General features: G+C 46.2%; 1 protein-coding gene and 1 long non-coding RNA gene across 2 annotated transcripts in view; one reads left to right on the top strand and one right to left on the bottom strand.

Annotated features, from left to right (window-relative positions):
* Window positions 1–9,284, top strand: part of SPRYD7 (SPRY domain containing 7) — a 231,858-nt gene extending 222,574 nt beyond the window's left edge. The window contains exon 5 of the mRNA XM_078657370.1: window positions 7,598–9,284. Coding sequence (XP_078513496.1) covers window positions 7,598–7,695 — 98 coding nt within the window. The 3' untranslated portion in view covers window positions 7,696–9,284. The remainder of the gene's footprint in view (window positions 1–7,597) is intronic.
* Window positions 9,285–11,467: 2,183 nt separating this feature from the next.
* The window catches only part of LOC144772794 (uncharacterized), a 174,300-nt gene continuing 157,922 nt past the window's right edge, over window positions 11,468–27,845 (bottom strand). The window contains exon 3 of the long non-coding RNA XR_013599841.1: window positions 11,468–11,600. This is a non-coding gene — a long non-coding RNA (uncharacterized LOC144772794). The remainder of the gene's footprint in view (window positions 11,601–27,845) is intronic.

The raw sequence follows: 27,845 nt of genomic DNA, 5'->3' as shown, positions 1-27,845 counted from the left end.
AACAAATCCCATCCTGGGCAGAGGGGTCATGCTTCCTCCACCAAGATGGGCTGCACCCACAAAAGGGCAAGCTTCAAAGGCCTATCGCCTTTGGATGCTGTCCCTGCCTTTTGCTGCCCCCAGCAACTGGCTCACACTGGTTCTGACCCACCCGGCAGGTCAGGGAAGCGAGGTGAAGCACACATCTCTGTCCCCTCCATCTTGAAGATGAAGGGACTCGGCCAGTTAAGAAGAGGATAATGCCCCCTTCCACTGGAGGGTAGCGCAATAGGGGTAGTACCCACCCCAAGGAAGGTACCCATTGGTCCCAACCTACACACCCCTAAAAATTCCCTAAATTTAGCAACCCTGAACCTTGCCTCCTCAGATTCGAGGAAGAAAGGAAGACTGAAAAGCTGTGCTGACCCAGGAAGAAACCGAGGACAGCAACTGACTTGGCCCCAGCCCTACCGGCCTGTCCCAACCACAACCTGCCTACAGCGAAGGCACTGGTATGTACAGCAGCAGGAGACCCCCGGAGCTTGGCGGACCTTCCCTGCACTCAACTATCAGCCTGTCTCCCGTAAGCACCGGATTTGTTCAAACAAATGACTAACCTTCAGAGTCTTGTCCTGTGATTCTGCACCGGCCGCTACAGGCCAAGGTCGAGTGGCCCCATACTCCAAAGAGGTCCCCCCTCCCCGACGATCCTACGTTGAGATCCGGTGACCCCTGACCTCCCAAAAGCTTTGAAACTAAACCTGCAGCCTTTACTTGAAGGTTCCCCGACCACGACTGAAGGCGGTAAGCCAACTGTTCTCTTGACCGAAGCGGTCCAGGAAGTATGATTCTGTCTGACTGACACAGACCGCGACCAATCGCAGACTAAGGAAACAGACGCCTAAGACACTCCAGCCTTCGACGCCTCCCCGGCCTTGGGTGGCCCAACCAACGGTGTCCAAGCATCCTCCCAGACCCCCAGTCACCTTCCCAGACATGGGTCGCCTCCAAGATGTCCCCCTAACAAGCCTGCTGCTTTCTGAAACAGACTGTCGTGATTGAGAAGCCAAGGGACGCCGACGTCCGCTCTACCTCCTGCACCCGGCCGCCTCGAGCCACTAGTGCTGCAGTTCTTGTGTCGGTTGTTGGACCCTGCAGTGCAGACTGCAACCCTAGGAGATTTGCTTCCACTCCCAAGTGGCCTGCTTGCCAGTAGACCCCAACCAATGGCCCCCTTAGCTTGCTGGCTAACATTGGGCCCCTGGACCCGGCCACCACAGGGCCGTTTGTGGTGCAATTAAAGTGTCCACCTGGACCTTGGGGAACCTTGGTCCTAATTCCGACACCTCAACCTCGTAAGTCAAATACTTAGCTCAGAGTTCGATAACCATTTCCCCCCCATAGAGACCCATAGTAACAGATTTTGGGTCTAGAAAAGTGTTCTATGTAGAACTGCTAATGTATGGGGAAAAGTGAGCACTATTGTAAAGTAATCCAAAAAGTAATTGGAAAGTATTTACTGTGTAATGCCAAGTATTCTGAAAAGGCAATATCAACCTGTAACTATTGTAATTACAAGAACAACTGCATTTCCTTGAACAGTTGTGCTTTTGAAAGTATTTATTACCTACCTGTACCAAGTCCTGCTTGGTTCTATAAATAAGTATACCTTTTTTATACTTACCTAATTGGTCTGAATCTGTCACTGAGTTTGTGACATCAGCCTTGATTGAGTGAATACAATAAATGCTTAACATACCCTCCTAATGAGCATAGCGGCTTGACCACACTACCACAAATAGAGCTGTTAGTGATTATCTAATTTAGCCTCTGCTATACCTCTCGGGACCCACTGGACTCCGTGTACACTGTACCTTACTTTGGTATAGTATGTGCTGAGCCAGCTTCCTACAATGTCTCTCCCACTTTAGCCTGGTGATACTGGTAATGACTTCTATCAAAAGGGAGGGAAGAGGATTTAAGGTCCATTCAGTTCCCCTAGTTAGATACAAAGTTAATCAATAAAGGGAATGGACACTAGTGTCTACTAAACCATTGGTTCAACTATGACAACCCTCATAGGCATCCATATATACATAGATATATGGTAATCTAGTTACCCGACTACATATATATCGACAACTTTTATTAACAGTGTCAACCTTCTCATTAAAAAAAATTTCTGGTGACACACTGTTTTTTAAAATACGTTTTTTCCCTCCCTATTATTTCTGGACACTTCTACCTGGACCAGAGGTAGCCTCGGGTGAGGCAGGCATACCACACGTTATTTGACTACCCTATGAATATGCCATGACACCTGACGGGGCGGATAAAAGATATACCGCATCGACTGAATCAGGTTGCCTATGAGGGTTGTCATAGTTGAACCAATTGTTTAGTAGACACTAGTGTCCATTCCCTTTATTGATTAACTTTGATACTGGTAATGAGCCTGAAAATGGCAGGACTTTTCTCTCCACAGTCAGGTTTTATCATCCCCTTACCAATGACAACAAATGTTGCTGTTTAGGGGCAAGTCAGGTAAGCGAAAGCGGTTTCTGACTTGAAAAGACCCTTTGAAGCATATCTGAGTTCAGCCTTGGTGCTCCAAGATGATTGTCCGATGAAGATTGATCTACAGGAATAGCATGACGCGCTCTACTCATATTTTAAGGTACACAAATTGTTATTCCATCACAAATCTGACATAGACCTGGAACTAGTTGGAAGAGGCAAGAAGAAATCGACCCTGTACAAAACGTGAATATTTTCTTCAATACCTTGATTTGCCTTAAAAGGTTAAGCATGGCTATTCTGTTCCAGTGCAGGTATTCTATTCATGTGTTGTGAATGAAATGGAACCTGTCAAAAAAATATGTATCTCATTTAGCTGCTGTTGCACTTTTGAAAGCCTTGCAGTCTGTCTTTTTTTTTTTTTAAGAACAAATTTTCTGCTCAGTCTTTTCTCCTAGTTAAAAAATGCAAGAGCTGCTGTACTACTGTCTCAAGATAACAGTAATCCTTCTTTCTACACATTTTTTATTATTTTCAAGTTACTGGAGCATTTTGGCTTGCACTTTGTGCATACTTTGTTTCTTAGCATCATACTTTAATTGTTACTGAGAACGCCATTTCCTACAATATCATGATTTTGACGCTATGTTTTTCTATATTGCTAATTTAAAAAACATCCTCGTTCAAATTACTCTGTTTCTATCTCATTCTCAAATGGTTGGACTTGTTACTGACTCTTTGTCAACAAACGCCCATGTTTTGGTTGTTTTTATCCACCCAGCTAGAGCAACTTGTTAGGGACACACATCTTTTTATTTGATTTCTCATGAATGCAAAAGATGAAAAAGAACATGCTTCTTCGTATGGGACCATATAGTAATAGTTCACATTTCCTAACACAAGTCATTCCTCACTATGATTAACATTTCGTCCTCCAGCCTACTTCAAATAACTGTGTTATCAGAGTAGGCGATTAAAATGTCCCCATATTTTCTTGCTTTTGTGCTGGTATACATTGCCTCCTCTGCTTTGGCACAGGTGTCCATCCTGTTTTTCCATTCCCCTGTCGAGGGGGCAACATTAGATCAAAGTATCTCGTTTGGCTACAAATAGGCCCATTCCTACCAGGTTTCTTGATTCCCAAAGACCCTCCAGGTCCAAGAGTGTGAACTTAGTCATTGTGACCTGCCTATGAACCACTTCCCTAGTATTGTGTGAATGCGGAACAACTATTTCTTTATAATCAAGGACTCCCACGCCATATGCATCAATGTGTCTCTTGCACACCGGGGAGTTTTAAGTCTGTGACCACGTTTCATCTTTCCCATTCTCTCTGGGGTGTAGTATACCCAGTGTAGCTATCTGAACTGCACCAGCCTTGGACTAATTGAGATCACAATTAGTCTGGGCGCAATCTTCATTACTACCCATTTGGCTTCTAGCTATAAGATGTGCCTTTGCCACTCCTCCTGCAGGTCCCTTAAGGGGTCCCTGTATTGACTACCAATGACTTACAAATATGTGAGGGGCTCACTGGTCCATTTGGCTTCTAGTAGGCTAAACTCCGGCAAGTCTGTCAGGGCCTGTTTGTGGTCATCTAAAGAATGACTTGCCTGTAGGTAATGGTAAAACTTGAGTATTGTGCAAAGCAAATTCTTTCACTAAATCCTGAAAAACCATAATGTTCTTCCCCACCCAGACATAGCTTAACTTGGAGATTCCTGTTAGATCCTACGAATGGGAGCCATGATTCTTAGCTCTCAACCACAGCCATCACCCCATGCCACAGAGGTGTCTCCTTACTGTAGCTACCATCTCACTCATTCCACTATAGTGCAGCATGCCAGCTGTCTATGCTCAGCTTAGTGGACCAGGGAAGTGAGAGGGCTGGGGGAATGTGCAAGCCCTATAGCATACCGATCATCTCTGGGCACTCTAACTCATCCAGTTCAAGCCTATACAATAGGGTCATTACTTTCCCTGAACACCTAATTATTTGTGTGTAGTAGTTGGGACACCAAGTAGTACAGGTAGATTGATGTCTGGCATTCTCAACCTATAGCAGGTAAACACATTTATTGACAAAAACTCTCTGGGTCTTTCCGGGCCATAAGAAGGCCTGAGGCTTTGCTTTTTATTTTTAAGTAATCCAGAGGAAGCTGTCGTGGTTATATTGGGAATGTGTGTTATTTTGGGGGAGAAGAATCATTTTAACTACAGTGAATCTTCCAACTGTCTTACGTGGGAATTTATCCCATGCAAACATACCTTTCTGCACCTGATGTATCAACTGACCCACTTTGAGGCTCCCAACACCTTTGTATATATTTCGAGATGGAATTTCCTAGATATTTGAACCCGTCCACTGTGGAACATAAATCTCTCCCATCCTTGTATCTCAGCATCCTCTGTTAAGAAGACCAACTGATTTATTCAGATTAACAAGGATCCCATATGCTTCGCCATATATCTTAAGTATGTTGATCAAGTGGGGCCCAGAGATTGCCAGTCTCTGCTGGAAAAGGAGCTGGTCTTCTGCGTATAGGAATCATCTGCCCTACATGTTTGCCACCCATTGAAGATCCTGTACCTCAGCATCTTGCCTTACCCATTCAGCCAATGGCTTAATCACTAGAGGGAAGAGTAACTAAGACGAGGGGCAACCCTAATGAGTGGCTCTTGCTCTTGAAAAGGGCGAGGAGAGCGTGTCATTAACTCTTATTTGGGCCCAAGTAAAAGTGTATTGACTATTGAAAAGAGGCACAAATGTAATTTCCTCTAGTAATTGGTGTAAGAATGGCCAACTTACAAAGCCAGAGGCCATTTCGAAGTCAACCATTATGAACGTACTAGGGCTTCCCCACTTCGTGCGCCCTAGCCATGAACAGGTGTGAACATCTAAGTTTGTGGCGAATAATAAGGCAGGCATAAATCCATTTGGTCTTCTTGCACTAAACTGCTTAACCTAGCAGCAAAGACTTTCGCCAGCACCTGAACGTCTACGTTGAGGATTGATATTGGGCGATAGGAGCATCAGTTGTTTGATAGCCTACCCTGTTTGGGAATTACTGTAATGAGTGCTTACCTCAAGTCAAGCTGAAAGTAGCCTTGGGAGGCACCGTGCTTAAATATGGCCAACAAGTAGTGGGCTAACAGGGAAGCAAATTTGTTGTAAAATTACATCTGCGTCCACAGAGGCCTGGTGCTTTTCTAGACAAAAGTCATTGATGCGTTCTGTGATTTCGTCCTCAGGAGATTGAACACCTCTCTTTGTAAGTTGTGCACGGTTTTGACACAGAGGCCTTGGATTATGGGGTTTTCCAACCTGTCCCTCTGGTGAAGGGTTGTCTTTAGTAATCCACAAATGTAAGTAATTCACTCCCTGTTCTGTGAAGTGAGCTTTTTACCAACTAAAATGACCCAAATTAGTATTCAGAAGACTGGTACCAACAATTTTCTGTGCTAGGGGGAAAAACTAATATCAGCATGCAGGGCTCGTGCTCAAATGTGGCTTTGCTCTGCCACTTCTGGGGCAGTATGAACCAACTCTGAGCCGCACAGCATCACCTAGTGGTGCGTTGGAAATTTCCAGATCCATTCTGGCACATGGGGATTGTTCTAAATTGTGGAACCTACAATTAGATAAAGTATCCCCCAGAAAAAGCATTACTGAAGGTAAAATATTGCGTTGGCTGCTACGGCTAATACTTGTTCTGACATAATAGAAGCCTGCACCGTTGCTGCTTCAGGGGTGGAGGTTTAGGGTTTGGAGTGTGTGTTTGCACCACTGCTGGCCAGCGTTTGGCCAGCGTGTGTGTATGTGTGTGACAGAAGGAATTAATCATTTCTGCTGCACTTGTGTGAGTAAAGCTTACGTGATTTCTACTAAGGTTGTATTTCTTCTGACAGGGACACCTACTTTTGCTGTCTGAACCATGTCTATCTTTAGTGAAGAAACCTTTTAATGTAGTATTGTATGTGTGCTAATTTGTGAGTAAAAAAATGTACCGTTGTCTATACTGAACCTTTTTCTGTGTTTGTGGCACTTGTGAAGACATTTTCATTGTTTAAAGGCGAAGATGATTGTCTTTGGTTTTTCTTGTTGATTTGTCTTGTTGAGATTTGTGTTGTAAAAGATGTCCGCTCCCTCCGTGCCAATCCAGATGATCATGTACGTTTTCTGGATATTGCTTTACTGCTGTACCTCATAAAGCATATGGGAGAGTTAAAATTTGAAGGGGTTGTGCTAAGAGCCAGGCCTGTATGCACCAGCCAACCCAGATTCAGTAAACCCGTTCCCCACTTGTTATTGCTCCTGTGGAGAGCCGGATCGCTTGCGCCTTAAGGATGTTATAAAGACTTGGCAACTAGTTGGCAGAAGGGAATGAGGCGCAGGTAGGGTAGAGCTTCTTCCCTCTGCGGCTACTTGGAACATCATACCCAAGCAGAGGTATCTGTGACATAAGTGCTTGGGCTTCTAATGTCAGTTACTTGTGATTTTTGTTTTTTGGCAGATCCCTCTCCTGACTACTACTAATAGAATTAATTCTTGTCAATAGCATTTTTCTTAGCTCTTTAGAGAAGTAGTTTTCTCTAAAGACAAATAAGCCCCAGGGAGACAAACTTGAATGATTACCAACTTCCATGTTAAGTAACCTTGCTAGTAGGCTTTTAAGACTACTTTCAACACACCAAGGCGTATCGAGCCCTCGTGTGCATGTAACAAACATGGTACGCATCTCAGTTGATTGTTTCTTGGACTTGCGTAGTGATTAAAATAGGCTGTGCAGAATGAAGGTGTTAATCACTGCTTGCAAATTTGTTGTGTGTTGAATGTCACTTTTAAGCCTGTATTTGAATGGTGAACTGTCATCACAGAGTGGTATCCGTAATCAGTCAGGATGTCTAGCATGAAAGAATAAATTACACGTTTATATATGTATGTTATCAAGAAATAGTTTACAGAAGTTGTATAGAAAGTGCCTAATAGTAAAAACTATATTTTTTAGAACAAAGGACATTGTACAGATTGGTTTGCATCCATTTAAAAGTATTTAACTCATTTACCTTGGATCCGTCTCCCACCCTTTTTGTCTTGCAGTGGACGACAGTGCTATTTTGGATTGCCAGTTCAGTGAATTCTATCACACGGCTCCAGCAGGGTTCGAAAAAATTCTCTTTGAGCAACAGATTTTCTAGGCGCCTACATCCCTGAGGAATTGCACGCCAGCACTCTTGCAAAGCCTTTGCTGTTCACCCAGAGCTTCACATGGTGTCTTGGAAATATTGTCTGTGTTTTGCCTGTGAGTGTTTGTATCTGCACCAGAGAACTGTTAACCGGTTGCTGATTTTTAAAGCGTGTCCATGTGTGACGTGAAACTCTGCGGTCTTGCAAGCTGTTTGTGTTTTTTGTTTTCTTTTTTTAAATTCTTGTTGTTTATGTAATTGGGAATGAAGGTATGCCAGTGTCACAGATGCTGTATTAACTAAACCTTTGCCTGATGCTGTTTTTTAAATATTTCTTGTTTTACATACTATTACCTTAATGAAAGGTTCTTTATGGGGTGATGGCAATTAAGCAGTTTTTGTTAATTGACCACTTCTCATAGAGACTGTGTTCATTTTGGAACAGTAGCCAGTTCACTTTTGTTTGTGTCTCTTGGCTAATAGTGATAGTCAAAGCTAGTCCAACTTCTCCATCAGCTATGGCATCCACTTTTAAAATCTGTTTTGAGGAGACATACCATTTTTTTAATTTTCTGTCTGTCCAATGCAAGGCCTATGGTGTATGCGAGTAAGAGTATTTATCATTGTAAATGCCAAAACATTGCATCTGACCAACAGGATTTCGGTCGTCTGTGATTCTTTGCCTATATGGTGTCCCTCTGGACCCTTTGGGGAAAAAATTAAAACAATATGTATATATTCTATGGTAGGTTTACATTTGGGGTAAGATGACGTTATACATCAGAATGGACTGTTAGTTTTATGGACCGTTATACAGTTGTGAATAATGGTCATTGGATAATTTATGATTAATGCTAGTATTGAAATGAAAAGACTTTACTAATGTAAACAGATCAGGGTTGGGTTTTTGTGTGTATTTTTTTAAGTTAAACAATAAGCTTTAAGAATGTGTGGAACTATTTTTGTAAATGACTTGTCTGTGTAGCCAGATGTTTATATTTGGAAAAAATATATATTATTCCCAAAATTGATGTTGGTAGTTGAGCTTCAAGAACCAGGATTACGAAATTGACCCTAGAGCAGATGCTGCTTTTGTGTATCACGGAGTGTTACAAAAATGTACGTAAATGAGTCCAAAATCCACTGTTGTGTATTACTATATTTTGCAGAAAGTTAATGATGTGCAGTGGTTTGGCGGATCCTTGCCATTGACCAAAACACAGAGACCTACACTTGTCATTGTGAAGGTGGCATTAACAGATTTTGCGTTCACCTTTGAAAAAAATCTTGGTTATGGCATCCTAACACTGTTCTTCTGGATTCCAAAAAGATTGTATTCTAAGTAAACAATTTACAGTGTTAATGTTAGTTTCCTAGTTTGCACTTGCACTCATAAATTGATAGGCCTGCAGTGAAACAATATCTGTCCAGAGGCACTAATTCTGTATGCTGCCATTTTATATGCAGCTATGATCTGCACTTTGTAGGCCAGGTGGTGTGTTCCATTTGAAAAATTGTGGGTATGTAAATAACAATTGATAATGGTTTCTTTTGTTTTTTTGGCACACTTGTTAAATTAATAAAGTTCCTGTTGCACCCAGTGTTGTAGCTCTGTTTCTCTTTTATTTGACCTAAAACATTTATTTTTATCCATGAACATGAGCTTCTGAAATTTGATCAAATGGAAGACTTCCAAATAAACATTCAGAAAGTTACAGGCAGGTTTTCAATGTAGCGTTGACAAGAAAATGGATATGGTTTGTTTTTGCCCCTTCTGCAAACAGTTGTTGTGCAAGCGCTTCATGATTCCGATTATGGTTTCTGATACTACTGAAGCCCCAGGCCTCCTGCCTTAATACCCTGATTGAGAGGTACTGTACAACAAGCCCTAGTTAAGGTCTTTTATCATCATGCAAACTAGGATCACTCTGCCGTAATTTTCCACTGGCACAGTTTACAGGCATACCCAAACCCTTCTTTGTGTCTCTGGACTCCAAGGTAGGCTGTGTCTCAATACATTGATTGTACAGCATCAAAGGCCTCATTCAAGAAAAGACATTTGGTACTTGAGTCTGGCCTCACTTTTCTGGAGCAACTAGAACTCTTCTTGATACCTTGGTGGTCCTCATGAGTCGTTTGCTCAAGGGAGGACTTCAGGTAGTCTGTGTACTGGAATGTTTTGAGGTTGTCTCAGGCTGTGTAAAGATGTCCTTATGCTTCTCCGCACAATAAGCAAATATGTCAGATATATTGGTCATGGACAGATCTGTATTGTAAACAACCATGTGTTAAAGCATTATGGAAAAAAAACAATACTGGAACACCTTTGTTGTATTCACATATACTGATGTCGTATAATATCTACTGTCGCTATCAGCTACAGAAATGATGTAATAACAACTTGTGTAAATGTTTACTAAAAACCAATAAAACAGATTTAATCAAAAAGATGTCCTTGTTCTTTCCGAATATTGATTCCCCTGAAAGAGTACCCTGAACCATCTCCCCGCCCTAAAAACATTCTAAGAGTGGTCACTAACCCACAAAGAGTGGCAATAACCATTAGCTATATGGTTCCAATTCCACCCCCAGTTGGGTCTTGGATTTGTAATTCATTATTACTTCTGAACTGGGCCCTAAACTGATTTCTTTCATTAACTTTAGTGATCAGGACTTGTCAAGGTTCTCAGTCCTCCTTACAGGAGTACATCTGTGGGAAGTTAACAATAATTCTAACTAGGAATTTGAAAATACCAAAGGGGAATAGGAAAAGAGAGAACATTTGGTGCGAGATGCCTTCTGGTTCAACTTCTCTGGAGCGATTCCTGTTTTTTGTATCTTCAATTAAGAATGACTAAAAAATGAATATGACTGGTTTTTCTATTCTTACAGTATTTTTTTCATGCTTATATGCATTACTAGAGGGTTGACTATACCTGAATATCACTCCTCTTGCTTTCACGAATATTCTTCCTTTGGTAAACTTTTTTTTCACCCTACAACAAATAATAGGATCAGTAAGTATTATTGCCTTCTGTCCAAAGTCAGAATAAAGGCAGTCAACCCTCTTCTCAAAACCTTAACCTCTTGTTGTCAGTCATCATGACAGATCTTGAGAGTTTCATATAAAAGGCCTCAGACGCTGCTATGATAGGCTACTTGATGTAGTCAGCTCTTTCTAGAGCTTTATTTCACTTACAACTTTACATGAGTGCCGATTACTGGCTGAGCTTACCTTGGGCAATGGACCTTCCTTAATGCCCAGTAAACGTGTGAAACGTGGCAGAATTACGTCGCTTTCCTGTTCATATTTTTCTGGCACCTCCTTTTTCCATTACGCCCGGCCTCTGTGGCTTCAGTGTCTTGCATTTGAAATCCAGACAAACCTCACTTCTTGGTAACATTTTCCCTTTTCCAGCCTTAGACTTACTCCGGCTCCTCCCCCCCCCCCCCCCCCCCCTCCCACCATTTTTTTTTAGGTCTACTGCCTGCATGATATATTGTTACTAGTGTTTATGTGTAGGGTGAGGTTTGGCTCCACCCAGAGGAGTATTTCTCTCATGCTGTTGGCTGTTTGGTTTATCAACCTGCCTTCTGTGAAGTGCTAAGCTTGTAAAGCATGGGGGACTAGTTTACATATCAAAAGTACACTCAGTCGTCGACGAAAAAATTCTGTATCTCATAGAAGCACTGTAATACAGAAAACAATAGTTTTAGGTCTGGCCAGCAGATGGCTCTGTATTTAGCGGCCAGCCTCATGCAATCAAAACATTAATGCACACGTGTACATACATAGACAGGCTTTGTGTCAGCCCTCTTCTTCATTGGACTGTTCTGCTGTCATTCACATGTTGCTTACACCCAACACAGTTACACTGGAGGGGACAGCATTTTTCTGAGCACATGTACACTTCCGCCTAAAAAAAACAGAAGTGCACTTTAGGGCAAAGGATGCTTGGCTAATACTTTACTTTGCCAAGGCATTTTTTCTTTGAATATTTGAGTCTTTATTATTTCAGTCATCGTTGTGTCTTCAACTTGTGTCTTCAGGTTTCAGTAAGTCAAAGCTGATCGTACCACTTTTGTACCAATAATTGCATTAAAACTAAAATAGCAAGAATATCTCATACATTGTTCAATATGTATTAAGTTAAATCCTGATTTAATAACGTGGTTGATATCGGATTGGGTGAGTCTGCTTATTTATGCCATGAGATTTCTGTTCACTTTTTGGTTTTTGAAAAATGCAATAAAGAAATTCATTAAATTAAAAAACAAACCAGGAGTTTTCTACTGGCAGGCAGGTTTGCCTAATCTAAGTACACCCGCCTGTTAGGAAGCACCGATACTGTTCTATTTAAATTATATGCAGTGCTTTTTAATTTGCATTTTTTTATTGAAAGCCTATGACCGCCCACCTTTAGGCAGCAACATATTTTCGTTTTTCTTTTTATTTCGTAGCATATGCTTGCAGTAAAAAAATAAAACAAATGTACCCTCTCATGCTCACGTTCTTTATTTTGCCGATTGTTCTTCACACCGATCGTTATCGTAATATTCTGATATGAAAAGAGATTTCATGGAGTTTACTAAACTGTGTAATGATTTTCGTGCTTTAAAAACTTTTATTATGATGTTCCGAGAATGAAAACGCCTCGACTTCTGTGTGCTTCATGTGAAGTGACATTTTGGTGATACGACACTCGTTTTTTTTCATTTGTCCAAACTAATTTGTATGAATGGCATGTTTTGGTCATTCATTTATTTTCCATCAAAACACATCCTGTTCTTTTGGGATTACTCCACCGTGGTTAAAGCCTCAGGTTCTCAGAACCAGCAGCTCATTAAAAACCACTGGGTGAACGGACCACTTCATCTGATGCTTAATCGGATCTTCCTGTCTTCAGTCAGTGATTTTGTGTTTGCCCAAAATTTGCAAAATATGGTACTTGAAAGTGTCCAGCAAACATTCGGAAACACTTTTAAAAAAAACTGCCGACCTGTGCAGTTTACCCACTTGCAGTCTTATTGTAATTAGCTCGAAGGACAAACCACTGACAATTTTAGATATCTGACAACCGCTCATGGTGTTTTCGCTACTCAATAAGGCTGTTTTCATTCAGCAGCGAATAACAAGGACTATATCCATGGAATAGTTAGTGCAAGTGGCCTAGCTGCGTACGTTCATTACACACTCTTTTCTTGTTACCATATACTTCACTTTATTTCTACTTTAGAATGTAAGGAATTCAAAACAGAATAAGCATTCTCTCTGTAATTCTTAAGTATCGAATTCTATTTGTGAAGATGAAATAGCAAGTGTAATCCGCGCACCTAATACTGGAGCCCTTTAGCTACATTTTTCTTCCTCAACTGAAACCAAATCAAATTGAGCGTAGAAGAGGTTCATTAATGTAGGGCTTCATTTAGAGGTGTGTGGCAACAACACAACATCGAAACATTGATGGCTGTGTCATCTCTCAGTTTTCTTAAACTCGACTCATTTAAAGTAACCCTGGGCAAAGCACTACGCTCTGCTCGCTTAGTTTGCGAAGTTTGCGCTACTTCGCTCTACGCGAACTGCACGTAGCACAGTGCAAACACGTGTAGCGTAGTGGTCATTTTTTGCTTGCTCGTGGTCCTCAAAATCAAGTTGGCGACCGAGAGCAAGCAAAATGACATCCCGGCGAGACTTTTTCCTCGTTCGCGATCAGCAACATCAAGTTGCTAATCGCGAGCGTGGAAAATAAACCTCCCGGCGAGATTCTCAACGCGGGGAGGTCAGGTTTCTCATTGCGAGTGGTCGCGTATGCTTGCGACCGCTCGCGATGATAAACTAACAGTCCGCGTTCAGAAAGCTGCAGCTCGAGTAAAAATCTACTCGAGCGCCAGAAAACTACAGCTCGTACTGTGCAAGATGCCGTTTTCAATGATTCCACAATGCTGGATGCTTGTCTGTACTGTGCAATCATTGAAAACGGCATTTTGCACAGTGCGAACAGGGTACTACGCATTTCGCGAAGTGCTATGCGTAGCTCGCGTAGTGCGAATTGCACTTTGCGTAGCTACGCGTAGTGCTACTTAGCGAACTACGCCCAGGGTTAATTTAAAGTATGGAGACGATCACTTAAAGTATAGAGATTATGTTTTCCAAAGAGTGCAATCTCTGCCAGCTTAATAGGGAGAGAAGACATGGGTGTCCCCAAACACTGCCAAGAATGGCATAACCTGATCTGATAGCTCAGTGAACTAATTCGCCCATTGTAGAAAACTGAGTTTGACCTCTCAATCACCCGCGTAAAACCTGTCCAGATTTGCTCGTTATACATACTTTTGAGGTAGATGAAGTGAGTATTATTGAGATGGGTAAAAAAGAAACCGGTTTTGTACCTACAGGAGCTTATTTGATCCTATGATAGCCCTGCCCGAACATGATTCTCAGTTTTTCTTTTTAATAATAACCGGTGGCACTGACTGACCAAAAATGTTCAGACCCACTAGCATCACAGGCAAAGTAAAAAGAACTGCAGTTGAAGATGTTTTTCTTATAGAGTTTAACTCCTTAACCGCAAATTTCTGTGGGCGTGGTTGCGTCGGCCAACGGTTGTGCGCAGCACTGGGCAGGTAGTGCTTGCGTTGGCTGTTGGCTGACGCGAGCACGGAACAGGTTAATGGAGAAATTTTCCTAGAAGAAGATACAAGCTTACTAGGTATTACTAGTACTCTTGACTTTGTAGGGATCTGAACTATCTCATCTAATGGTGTATCACAGACTGCTTGTGGTGGATGGTGAGCAGTGCTTGTCCTTGAGGTGTTTTAAGACCTTAACATATTTTCTGGTTCAGGATGGCTTAACCAATGTTCATTTTAACTTCTGAAGTAAGAGTAAACATCTGATGGACACATCTAGCTGCAGATTCCTTACCTTTGAACTTCCAGGCATCAGGCTGGATCTGGGAGATTTTTCTTAGCAGTAGCCCTGCTCGCCTGTTGATGGCATCGGTCGACTCCGCTTGGCGTCATGTTCGATGTCATTGCCGCGACGTCCGCATCGTCAATATAACTGCCACTCCGGTGTGCTGACGTCAGTTCTTTTCTTTCCGCACCATCAGCACCGATCCGTTAGAGAGCTCCCTCCTGTCAATTTTTGACAGATTTTTTCTGACTTTTTGTTGACTTTGTTGTTGTGTCATGTCGAGTAAGAAGACTTTGCTGGTTCAAGCCGTGCGGCGCTTGTCACCGCGTCATGTCGGTCATGGACCCCCATCTGATTTGTCTCTGGAGCTTGGAGCGCGAACACAACTCCCAAGCCGTGCTCTGACTGCTGGGCCGTAGCTCCGAAGGCTTTGAGGGAGCATTCCCTAAAGCTTCTCGCGGCCCGACGTCTTGCACCTCGGCGATTACCGCGTCGGTCTCTATCACGGTCCAGGTCTTTGGTTGAGAGGTACGAGCAGTGCTCCGGTGAGTCAAAGTCCTCTTAGTCGGAATCGTTTAAGTCAGGTTAGAGACACCACAGGAAGTCAAAGTGTGGGACGACTCCGCGCTTCCCTCCCTTTCCAGTGCTGGGAGAGACCCCCGCCCAGTAAAGAGTTTTATGATGCCATATGTGCCATATTTGGGCGGCCTGACCATGCCGGAGTGCCTTGGGGCCCTGCAGGCTTGGGAAATGGAGGGGCCTCAATGGCTCCTGCATTGGCGGTTCTGGCCCCGATGCAGCAGCCTCTGAGTGGACCTCTTCTCTGGTCCGGACGGACGCTGGTCGCACCACCTAAGCGACCTTCCCCGGCGTCTTGTCCGATGCTGAGGCCCTCGGCGGCACCTCAACGATTCTCATTCTTGACAGTGAGCCGGCCGGGCGTGCCCCGACTCCGAGCCCAGAGTCGTGTACGTCTCCAGGCCATTTACCCAGCCTTATTCTGAAGGTTTAGGGTTCGAGGAAGAGGATTGGGAGGGGGAGCAGGATCCCTTAGAAATCCTGCATCACCAGGATATGGACTGGTATGAGGAACTGTGTGATGCCAGTGGGTTGGACAAATCGGCAGATAAAGGCATGCTTTCCCCTCCTACCCTGGCTACGGAGGAGGAAGCATCTTTTGCTATGGTGGTGTGTATGGCTGCGGAGGTCCTTGACATACAGCTTCCTACAGTGGTGGTCAAGACTAAAGTCTTGACAGAGGTGCTGCAGCCTGGGGTCTCGAGTTCAGAACCCCTACTGCCCTTTAACAAGGCCTTAAAAGACGTCCTCCTGAGTACTTGATCCAAACCCAGCACAGGGGCTCCTGTGAATAGGACGATTGCCTGCCGCCATCGCCCAGCACGGGGTGAGCAAACTGTTAGAGGCATATGAGCTGCAGATCACAAACTATGCATAGATCGCCATCTGGTGTTGGGCCGTGATGTTTGCAGTTTGGTATTGACTTGAAACAAGTCTTTGGAAGTCACGTGATAGGTGACTCCTCCTCTGGACAAAATTGTGCATGGGCATCAACTCATCTTCAGATTGTTTTTTTCCGCCATCGGGCTCGGATGTGTTTGGCGCGCACCAGTTCGGGTTCGTTACCGTTCTACTTTTCGACGCGCAATCCTTTACCCTTTCTTCGTTATTGTGTTCGATCGCGTTTCCCATTTGACATGCATCTCTACAAACTTGAATTCTTCGGTTCCAGTCGTCGACGCGGGCCTTCGGGCCTATCTGCACCATCAGGCCCTCTGACTCATGGAAAGGACTCCTTTCAAAAAGTGTCCTCATTGTGGATCCAAGTTTCCACACGCCGATCTTCATGAGGTGTCTAAACTCTGCCTTTCATCCGAGCACGAGGCCAAAGACTGTCCAGTTTGTGCCGCTTTCTGCTCCAAGGAAACAATATGGGATCGTCGGGCTCGAAGAAGCATGGCTCGATCATCATCAATACCGGACAATATCTTCGTAGAAGACATCAATGTGCAGGAGCAGATGAAGAGGGCAACGTTAGCGCCTCCAAAACCGACGACTCCGAAGTTGAAGACATCACTCCATGTCAGTGGGTCGTAAGTACTGATGTCGACCCCTCCCCCTCCCTCACCCATTCATAAAAAGGCTTCGGTAACACCTTCACCTTCGGGCCTAGGTGCACACCGGGACAAAACCTCCCACGCCCCGCCTTCAGGCCCGGCAAAGAAGTCAACACATAGGCTGGCTCGATCCCGAGTGGCCTGAAGGCTTATCATCAATATCAAAACCCCATCCCCGGCACTGACAACAAAAGACAAACCCAAAGAGAAACCACTGACTTCGTCTGTACCGAAGCCTGGTTCCACATCGGCGCACTCTGCACCGAATCCACTGACCCTGAACCTTCGGATCTGAAAAAATCATCGGAACCAAGGAAACAACCGGTTCCGAAGACCACTAGCACTGAACCTTCGGATCCGAAAAAATCATTGGAACCAAAGAAACAACCGGTTCCGAAGACCACTGGCACAGAAAGTTCGGCTCCAAGAAAATCATCGGAACCAAACAAACAACTGGTTCCAAAGACCCCAATTAAACCTTCGGAACCCAAGAAAACTCCTCATTCCAAACCTAAGGAGCATAAAACAACTCCAAAACTTATGGCACACAAACAGTCTGACCCGAAAAAATCGGCACCGAAGCAACACACTCCAGAGGAGGAGCTTTTTCGACCTGACCCAAGCCCAAAAAACTCTTGAAATAGACCCAGAAACAGGTCACCTTATAATTAATCCTTCCAAGAAAAGGAAAATGGAGAAACCTGCACCACCTCCACTCCCTTTAAAAAAGAGACATTTCCACTTCTCCTTTAAAGATTCCTTCTCCACCACCTCCTCCACACCACATCTCTCCTATCCCATCTCCAGTACCCTCACAATTTCCTCAACCTCAGGATGATGAGGACACTTCTGGGGAGGAAGGGGATGATGAACCTCTAGGGGAGCCTAGTCATCCTTAGATCCCAAATGACCTATGGGATAATTATGGCACACCAGATGTTCCTAATATACCACAAGAGAATATCTACCCATCTAGACCATCCCCTCCAGAGGACACTATAGAATGCACTTCGCTCATATATAGAGCTGCAGAATACCAAGGTGTAAATTTACACACACACCCTATAGAAGATTTCCTCATGGACACTTTTGCACCATCTCAAAGGTCCACATCAAACACGCTCCTAAAGTCTTTAAAGTTATCCAGTATTTGGGTGTCTTTCATAGATTCACATGCCTGAATCATTCCCCGTCGTCGAGACGGGAGCCTCCGGTAAATAAAAAAGTAATGTCCTATAGACATACATAGAGAAAATAGGCCCAAGGGTCTCCCCTTAGTGGCCTTTCCTTGTCCTTATGTAAAAAGGACCAAACTCTTACAGTCAGCCAATCAGCTCCGACCTCCCTCTAGGACCTCCCTGGGAGGAGCCCCAGTCCCTCAGATTTTCTACCGCACGTTGTGCTAAGGGAGTCTCCTCTGAGCTCTGCTCAGATTCTGTGTTTTTTTCACTTAATTTGGCTTTTCTACTATGGATTATCTTCAAATACATCTTTATCTTCAAATACTTTCTTTAAAGAAGGTTTTAACTAGGGAAAGAACGGAAGAATTCTGTTTGGAGCCTGCACTTCTTGTTCCAAGAGGTGGCTCTGCTCGGTTCCTCGCACTCAGACCATAGGCTACAAGGTATGTTGCTTTTTCAAGTGACTTTTGAGGGGTCGTGAACAGAGCTGTTAATATGCTTAAGGCCAGAAAGGAAGTTATTATTTCTCCAGTTACTGTGATGAGGTGTTGCCCTCAAAGTCCAGGAGACCTCAATAGAGAATCTCCTCAGACTCAGCCCTCAAAGTCCAGGAGACCTCAATAGAGAATCTCCTCAGACTCATTCCTCAGGATACCATCCTGAGAAGGCCCTAAACAAGACCGCTCAGGGGTCTTCCGGGCGCAGTCCTTCAAGGGTCTCCCCACTCTGTGGGAAAGGAGAGTAAAGGACTTGCTTTGGAGAAATATCGGACAAAATAGACGACGTATGAGCCGTCTATATCCCCTCCTCTGGTCATAGGTTCATTCAGAAAGGCGTCGTCTATACCTCCTAGAGGTACAGCCTAAGAAGCCATCGATGTCAAAACCATCATCATTACAATGAGAGCGTCGATGACGGCTTCGACGATGACGTCGACGACGAGACCATAGACGTCGACGGCGACACCGTCGACGATGGGAGCGTCGAGAGCGTCGACGACTAGGACATCGACGTCAACGACGAGACCGTCGACGACACCATGGACGTCGACTTCGACACAGTCGACGTCGACGACGGAGAGGACCGTCGACGACGGCGAGGACCGTCGACGACGACTAGGACCGTCGACGACGAGGACCGTCGACGAAGGCGAAGACCGTCGACGACTGTGAGGACCGTCGACGGCAAAGACCGACGACGACGAAACCGTCGACGAAGAGACCGTCGACGTCGAGACCGTCGGCGTCGAGACCGTCGACGACGGCGAAACCGTCGACGACGAGTCCGTCGACGACGAGACCATCGACGTCGGCGACGCAACCTTGACGTTGGCGACGCAACCATCGACGACAGCCTCTCGGAACGAAGGCCTGTCTACAGTATCAATGATGGTTTCATCTACGAAGACTACTCGGCATGTCTACGGCCTGTCTACGGTTCGATGATGGCCTCACCTACGATGATGGCCTCATCTACAAAGGCGCATTTCTGTGGGCGCGTCTGACAGCCTGTCTACGGCGGCCTATCTATAGCGTCTACAGGGCCTAGTCTACGAGGACCTAGTCTACAATGGCCTAATCTATAGTCTACGATGGCCTAGTCTACTGGCCTACTCCATGGAGGCCTATTGATCGATGGCCTAGTCGTCTACGAAGGCCTAGTGCTCGATGGCCTAGTCTACAATTTTAGTCTATCTATAGCGTCTACAGGGCCTAGTCTACGAGGACCTAGTCTACAATGGCCTAATGTATAGTCTACGATGGCATAGTCTACTGGCCTACTCCATGGAGGCCTAATGATCGATGGCCTAGTCGTCTACGAAGGCCTAGTGCTCGATGGCCTAGTCTACAATTTCCTAGTCTACTACGGCCTAGTCTATGACGGCCTCGTCTACGAGGGCTAGTCTAAGGAGTCGACTGCTCGCCTGCGACGCCCTGTCTACGGTATCGACGATAGCCTCATCTACGTAGGCTCATCTTCGAGGACTCGTCTACGGCGGCATAGTCATCGACGACATCGTCTAGGACAGCCTGTCTGGTCGACCAGGGCCTTCTCTAAGATGGCCTAGCCTAAGATGGCCTCATCTACGCGGGCCTCGTCTACGTGGGCCTCGTCTACGATGGCCTAGTCTACGAGGGACTCGTCTACGATGGCCTCGTCTAGGATGGTCTAGTCTATGATGACCTCATCTACGACAGACTCAGCTACGAAGGCTAGTCTACGACGGCGTCGACGGCCTTGTCTACGAGTAGTCTACGACAGCCTCATCTATGACGGCTCGTCTGTGACGGCATACTCTCTGACGGAGATCTTGTCGACGAACTCGTCAACGAAGGAGGAAATCCACCAAGTCTGTAATCTCTTTTAAGAGGGTATGGTCATCTATGACTGCGCGTCTACGATGGCATAGTCTACGACGGCAACCTCGTCGACGAATTCATCGAAGAAGAAGGAACTCCACTACTTCTGGAATCTCTTCTAAGGTGGTACGGAGAGCTGCTCAACGTTTTACGATCTCCATGACCTCTCAAGAACAGGCCTGCTTCTGGTACGTCTTCAAAGACCCCTACAAGAAGGCAGTAAGGTCAATACGGGTTATCCATTACCTATAGTCAGAAGTGGTATGGGTCCGGTAATGCCCCTCCTCTGTATCACTGGTGATCCCTCCGTTGGAGAAGAAGTATAAGGCGCCAGATACAGCACCGGCGTGCTTGACAGGAACTTTCTAAGCCGGACTCCGTAGTGCCACAGGCGCCCTAGAAAAACTCCGGGGATCCTTCGGCCCCGTTGTCACCTCCTCCTGATAAGGAGGGTCTAAGAGTGGACAACCTGACGAACAGGTTTCCCTCTGAGAACGTTCTAGCGCTCTTGGTACGCTAGCATGGAAAAATTGTGGGCACACTGGCCCCATACCAGCCGGAATTCCGAATACCAGCCGGAATTACCAGACTCATCCGAAGAGGAAGTTCGGTGGATTCCGCTAGAGGCGGTGCATTGGCGTTAAACCATACACTACACGAGGAATATCGCTATGACAGGGTTCCGCAAGTGGCTGGACCAGCAGTCTTGCGGATCCAAGGAGGACCCTTTCCGTCCTGAGGTGCAAACAATGTTTGTGGACAGGCCAGATGAGGGCCAGTCACTATTGGCGCGAAAAGTTAACGAAACAGACAATGCGAGAACTTTGGACACTCCTCAGTATATGGACCTGTCCTTTAGTACAAATGGAGGAAGAAGAAGGTCTTCCCTCAAAGGAATTATCAATTCCAATCTTCCTGCTCTTCAGGCCAGAGTAGACCACAATGCCTTCAGTCGCCGACAATAGCAAAACAAGCTCCCATCCTCTGAGAAATTGTCTTCTCATGGAACGGGCAGCAGAGATATCAAGATATACAGCTCCATCTACGTCTGGATTATGCTGTAGAATGGAGCTTTAGCGAGAGTTCCTCCTCCTCAAAGGAGCTATAGCGAGAGTACCTCCTCCTCATAAGGGAAAAGGTTTTTTTTGTTCCCGCTTCCTTTTTATATCCAGAAAAAAGATAAGAGGAGGAAACCAACATTGGGCTTCAGAGACTTCAATACCCTCCTAAATGAGGCAGTTGTTTCGCATGGTAACCCATGAGGTCCAGCAAACAAGACGTTTACTTCCATATCCCACTTCACAGGAATCGCTCAAAGTACTTACGATTTGCAGTAGTGGGCAGACATTTACGGTTTCGCGTTCTGTCTTTCGAGCTCAAGTCTGCACCACACATATTCACGAAATACAGTTCCCTGGGAGCGACATAACTAGGACACCAAGTCTTTCGGTTCTGAAGGACTGCCTGCTCAAGGCTTCATCCTTAAAAGACGTGTCCAGGTCTCCCAACGCCTGCTTTCAGTTTTCGATGCTTGGATCTCATCCTCAATCAGGAAAAATTGGTCCTGAGACCTTCTCACTACATCAGTTTCCTAGGTACATCGGTTTCCTAGGTATAACCCTGGCCACACGGTCAACAAAGGTTTTCATATCAGAGAGTGATAGTGTATCCTCCTGATTCCTCGCTCTCAACAACGAACAAGACCTCTACAAGAGGCGCTATTGAGACAGTGGTTACAATCTACAGGGTCATCTTGCCACATAAAAGGGAATCCTCACATGGCCGGAGTCCTACAATGAGGAATATCCTCTCAAAAACGATCTCAAGGCTTGTCACTCCTACTTCCGGCGGTTCCTCACGTCGTCACAAAATGCGGAAGGTAGTCTCCTATGGAGAAGACACTATATATCAGTCTGCCTGAACTGCTGACGGTCTTCCTGGGCCTTTAAGCTTGCCTACCAAGAATAAGACGAACAATGGGCTCACCGATGCGTTCAGCAGGCAGAAACCATTGTCACGGGGAGCTGGACCAACAACTCATTGGCCACATCTTCTCCAGATAAAACACGCCACAAATGGATCTACTTGCGACGTGAATGAAAGCCGAATGCCCACACTTCGGTAACTGGCTAGGGAATGCATCTCCAACCGCAGGGCACAATATCTTTGCGTAGGCCTTTCCGCCATTCCCGATGCTCCCATTGTCCTCCAGACAAGGTTGGTGGAGCCGGGTATTCTGATTTTAATAGCCCCAATTGGGCAGAGGCGACATTGGTTCACAGAACTCCACCACCTATCCCTGTAGCCGCCGAGCCACCGGCGGCAGTATCTATCTCTGCTTACTATGATCGATAATGCAGTTCGACATCAGGGTCTGCAGTCTCTCTGGTTGGTAGCCTGACCCCTGAGTTCAGGGTTCCACAATCGAAATAATCCACAAGACTGAGTTCAGAGTTCCACAATCGGAATAATCCACAGGACTGTAGACATTCTTGCCAGAGCAAGTGCGGATAGCACGTGAACATATTCCCGGAAAGGGAAGCGCTTTGTGTCTGCGGGGTAGACCGCAGAAATATGCTTTTCTCCACATCACTGGTGCAAATATTGCCGTATCTATCCATTACAGCACACTTAACAGTGCTATCTCGTTATAAAAGAATTCAAACGAGCCCATCGCTCTGGTCAAGCGGGTTGATTAAGCAAGTTCTGAAACGTTTATATAGATCTTTCCCGCCAGTAAGGATGTTGCCACCTCCTGGCGTCTCAATGTGGTTCTTACCAAGCTCATGAAACATCCGTTCAACCAGTATACGGAGCTGACCCAAAGTATGTCTCGTGAAAGATCCCCACTAAGAGTCAGTGGGCTACAGGCGGTTTTCTATCCAGAAGAGTGAGCGAGCTCCAAGCTCTGTCCATTCAGGAACCATACATGCAGTTCAGGAATGCTAGCATGGTGCTGAGACCGAATCCAAAATTCATTCCAAAGGTGCCTTCAGACTTTCGTCTCAATGAGCCAACAATCCTTCAAACTCTCTTTGCGAACCCTTCAACCGCAGCAGGAATGGCTCTACATTCTTTAGATCTCAAAGAGGTCTCAGGTTCTACCTAGATAAGTCTAAGACTTTCAGAAACTCTTCACAACTGTTCGTGACATACAGCAGACCAAGAATGGGCCTGTCCCTCACGAAACAAAGCGTCTCAATATGGATCTCATCAACGATTGCATTCTGCCATGACCAGGCCGGACGCCCTTTAACTGAGCATGTTACTGCTCACTCCACCAGGGCGATGTCCACGTCCGCAGCACTGTTCGCTGGGGTACCAATCTTGGACATTTGCAGAGCGGCGACTTGGAAGTCACCGCACGCTTTCTCCAGACATTACTGCCTGGATATCGAACTTCAGAAGGATGCGGCAGTGGGCCAGGCAGTGCTTCGCCATCTCTTTCAGTGATGTGGGCCTTCCTACATCCCGCCATCCAGGTATGCACGTTCCTTGCTATTGTGATGTTACTGTTATGCTGTCCACATGTTGTATGACGACACATGCATTGTCTACTGTGACTACAGAGCATTTCCATCACGCGGGTGCATATCTGATTGCTAGCTATTCTGATTCAGGCATGTGAATCTATGAAAGACACCCAAATACTGGATAAGAAATGCGTTACTTACCTGTAACAGCAGTTATCCAGTATTGGTGTCTTTCATAGATTCACATGCAACCCTCCCGCCTCCCCTGGAAGGTCTCACATCCCTCTCTAACAATATTACGCCAACCTAGTTGGGTGCGTACGAAAATCTGAGGGACTGGGGCTCCTCCCAGGGAGGTCCTAGAGGGAGGTCGGAGCTGATTGGCTGACTGTAAGAGTTTGGTCCTTTTTACATAAGGACAAGGAAAGGCCACTAAGGGGAGACCCTTGGGCCTATTTTCTCTATGTATGTCTATAGGACATTACTTTTTTATTTACCGGAGGCTCCCGTCTCGACGACGGGGAATGATTCAGGCATGTGAATCTATGAAAGACACCAATACTGGATAACTGCTGTTACAGGTAAGTAACGCATTTCTTCTGTCCGCGCAGGAAGCCGGACAGGGCTATGTGTTGACTTGCGGTGTGAGCCTGGTGTCGAACCCGGGTTCGCCGGCCACCCCAACACCGCTTCCACCGTTCGTGCAGGAAGCCGCACAGGGCTATGTGTTGACTGGCAGAGTGTGCCAGAGCGACCAGGACGGTCTGGGCCATGGCCCAACATCGTCGCCTCAGCTCCGGAGTCGAAGTCGGTGCACACAACCCTGGTCGGGGAAGGATCCGCCGACGAGGGCCCGGCCTGAGTACCCTCTGCCTCAATAGACGCTTGTAGCTCCGCTCACCTTTTTTGGGGCGACGGTCGCGGGAGCGGCCTTGGGAACGAGCCCCCTCTGGAGAGGTAGAGCGTTGGCGAGAAGAGGCTGGGCCGGACACAGCTTCATACGGGCTCCCGAAGGGACTTTGGCTTCATCTGTTGACAGTCGCCGAATTGCTTGGAATCGTGGTGCACACCAAGGCACCACATGCAAATAAGGTGCGGATCAGTGCCTGACATCTGACGTGCACAGGCCTTGAACCCGGAGGGCATTGCACACTGTTCCGGTACGACACCAACAGTATGTATGTATGTATGTATGTATGTATAAACTATTTTGTAGCGCTCTCCGTTACTTGAGAGTATCCTGGCGCGAGGGGAAAGGCGGGAAACAGAACCGCAGAGAAAACAACTTATATTAAACTCTTGAATAGGTGTGTTTTTAAATTTTTCTTAAATAGCGCCACAGTTTGGGAGGAACGCAGATAAAGAGGTAGAGCGTTCCACGCCCTGGCCACAATCACAGAGATTGACTGGCCACCAAGTCTGGCACGTTTGAAACGGGGAAGGTACAGTTTCAGCTGCGTGGATGATCTAAGAGAGCGAGTTGGCACATAACAAATAAATCTCTTTCTCAGATAAACGGGGCCTTGGTCGTGAATGGCTCTAAACGCCAACACCAGAGATTTAAACAAAATGCGCTGCGCAACCGGGAGCCAATGAATGGTGCTCATCTCAGCACGTACGCTCCTCCATCTGGGGATGTTAAAAATCAGACGGACGGCCGCGTACTGGATGATTTGCAGGCGCTTCACCAGGTAGGCCGGAATACCGCTGAACAAAGCATTCGCGTAGTCCAGCCTTGCCAGTATTAGAGCTCGGGCAACCGTCTCCTTAGCTTCATTAGGGAGCCGAGGGAAAAACTTGCGGAGCATTTTCAGTGTGGCAAAGCAGGTGCCTGTCAGTTTTTTTATATGCTCCTCAAATCTGAGGTCCTCTGCAAACCAGATGCCCAGGTTTTTTGCCGGTCTTCCCATCTCTTTCGGACTAGGGATGTTAGGGGGCCACAGTGTGTTCTTAAACAGAGGGGGGAAGGAACCGTAAAAAAGCACCTCCGACTTGTCCTCATTGCATTTCAGCTGGGCATGAGTCAGCCAGCGAAATACAGAGGACAGACACCGATGAACTACTGATGAGTCCAATTGATCATCCGACCAGGTGAACAGCAGTTGGGTGTCGTCCGCATACCCAATTATCTTAGCCCCATACTGTTCCGCTAGATAGACCAGGGGGGTGATGTAAATATTGAACAGTAAGGGGCTAAGAGTGGAGCCCTGGGGGACCCCCGTGAGAAGTGGTTTAGAATTCGAAACATGGGGGGGCATCCAAACCTGCTGGGACCTGTCGGAGAGAAACGAAGACAGCCAGGACAGCACCGTTCCCCCAATGCCAATAGAGGACAGCCTAGCGAGAAGGAGTTCGTAGGGGACGGTATCGAACGCGGCAGAGAGGTCCAATAAAATTAGGACCGCTCTACCGCCTCCGTCCAAACAGTCCCGAATCGCCTCAGTCATCTCCACTAGCGCTGTCTCAGTGCTATAAGTAGCTCTGAAACCCGATTGGGCAGAATGGAGGGCATTAGAGGATTCAACAAAATTCTCCAATTGTTGAAGCACCACCTTCTCACAAACTTTCGTAAGTGCTGGTAAAAGAGATATTGGACGATAGTTCCCAGGAACCGTCGCGTCCAGTCCTGGTTTCTTCAAAAGCGGCAGAAGTTTGGCTTGTTTCCAACCAAGCGGCACCTCCCCTGAAGCCAAGGAGAGGTTCACTATCTGAGTGATCTCAGAACAGACCAAATCCGCCACCTCCGAAAGCACCCGGGCCGGGCACGGGTCAGCGGGAGAGCCCGATTTCAGAGATTGCAAGAGGGGCAGAATATTACCCTCAGTAACTTGGCCAAAGTTCAGAAGCTGTTGTCCAGAATAGGGACAAAGTATGGGACACATGTCAGTCACTACACAGTCAGCAGACATAGCCACCATAAGGTCCTGCTGGATCCTCGCTATTTTACTGATAAAAAAGGTGGACAAGTCCTCGCACCATTGCGCAGAGGACGGAAGGGCAACTGCATCAGCTACCGGCGCAACAAAGCTCTTAACAATAGCGAAGATCTCTCTGCTATTGTTATCTGCTTTTGCGATACGCCCTGCGTAGTAGTTCCCCTTTGCTCCCTTGATGGCTGCATAATAACTTTTCTGTGCTAAACGTAGAGCAGCTTTAGCCTCTGGGCTATAGCTGCATCTCCACGCACGTTCTAATTTTTTACAGCCAAGTTTCATCACCCTCAGTTCAGGAGAGAACCATGGTTGGGAGGGAGAGTGTCGTACCCTAGACACAGTTGTACGTTTGATGGAAGCAGAGGCCGCCTGCCGCACCCACTCGCTAAATTCGCCGACGGCCTTGTCCAGAAGCATCGTAGTTTTCGGGCGAGCTCTGGACAGGGCCTGTCTGAACACGGGCAAGTTGATCTTTTGGGCGTGATAGATGGTGGGCGTGGGACCAGGTTCCTCCGATACCCATTCAAACCTGACCAGGTCATGGTCAGACCAAGTTGTTTTTTCCACTGACACAGATTGAATCGGGAAATTGGAGCAGACCAAATCAAGCAGATGACCTCCCTCATGAGTTGGGACAGTAACCCATTGACTGAGCTGCGCCAGGGCAAGAATTTCGCCGAGCCTGCGGGCATCCGGTGAGTCAGGGGTATCCGTGTCGAGAAGGCCCAAAACTAGGCCAGGAACTGCTGGTTTCCAGGATCCGCGTCGTGACGCGGAAAAGAAGAAAACTGATGGCGCACCGGGGCGGGGCACATATGGCTCCGCTGATGTCACGTCCATGGGCAACGTCAGGGCGGAGCCGTACGGCGCCACCCCCGGCGCGCGGAGGTGTTGCTACGCAAAAATTTCCAGACCGGTCTGACACCTGAGGATATTCTAATTTAAGGAATCTATGGCTAGACGTCTCTATCAGATGCCCATTCTACCCGCATAATAGGGGCTTCCCTGGCATTTTTAGGGAACATTCCCTTAGATGATATCTGCAAAGCAGCTACATGGTCTACACAGCACATATTCACAAAACACTATTGTGTAGATGTGCAAGCAAAACAAAAAGCTAGTGTGGGCGAGGCTGTACTCAAAACACTATTTCAAACCACTGCA

Source organism: Lissotriton helveticus, chromosome 8, assembly GCF_964261635.1.
Source record: "Lissotriton helveticus chromosome 8, aLisHel1.1, whole genome shotgun sequence".
Classification (NCBI taxonomy): Eukaryota; Metazoa; Chordata; class Amphibia; order Caudata; family Salamandridae; genus Lissotriton; species Lissotriton helveticus.
This window is presented reverse-complemented; position numbering and strand designations above follow the sequence as displayed.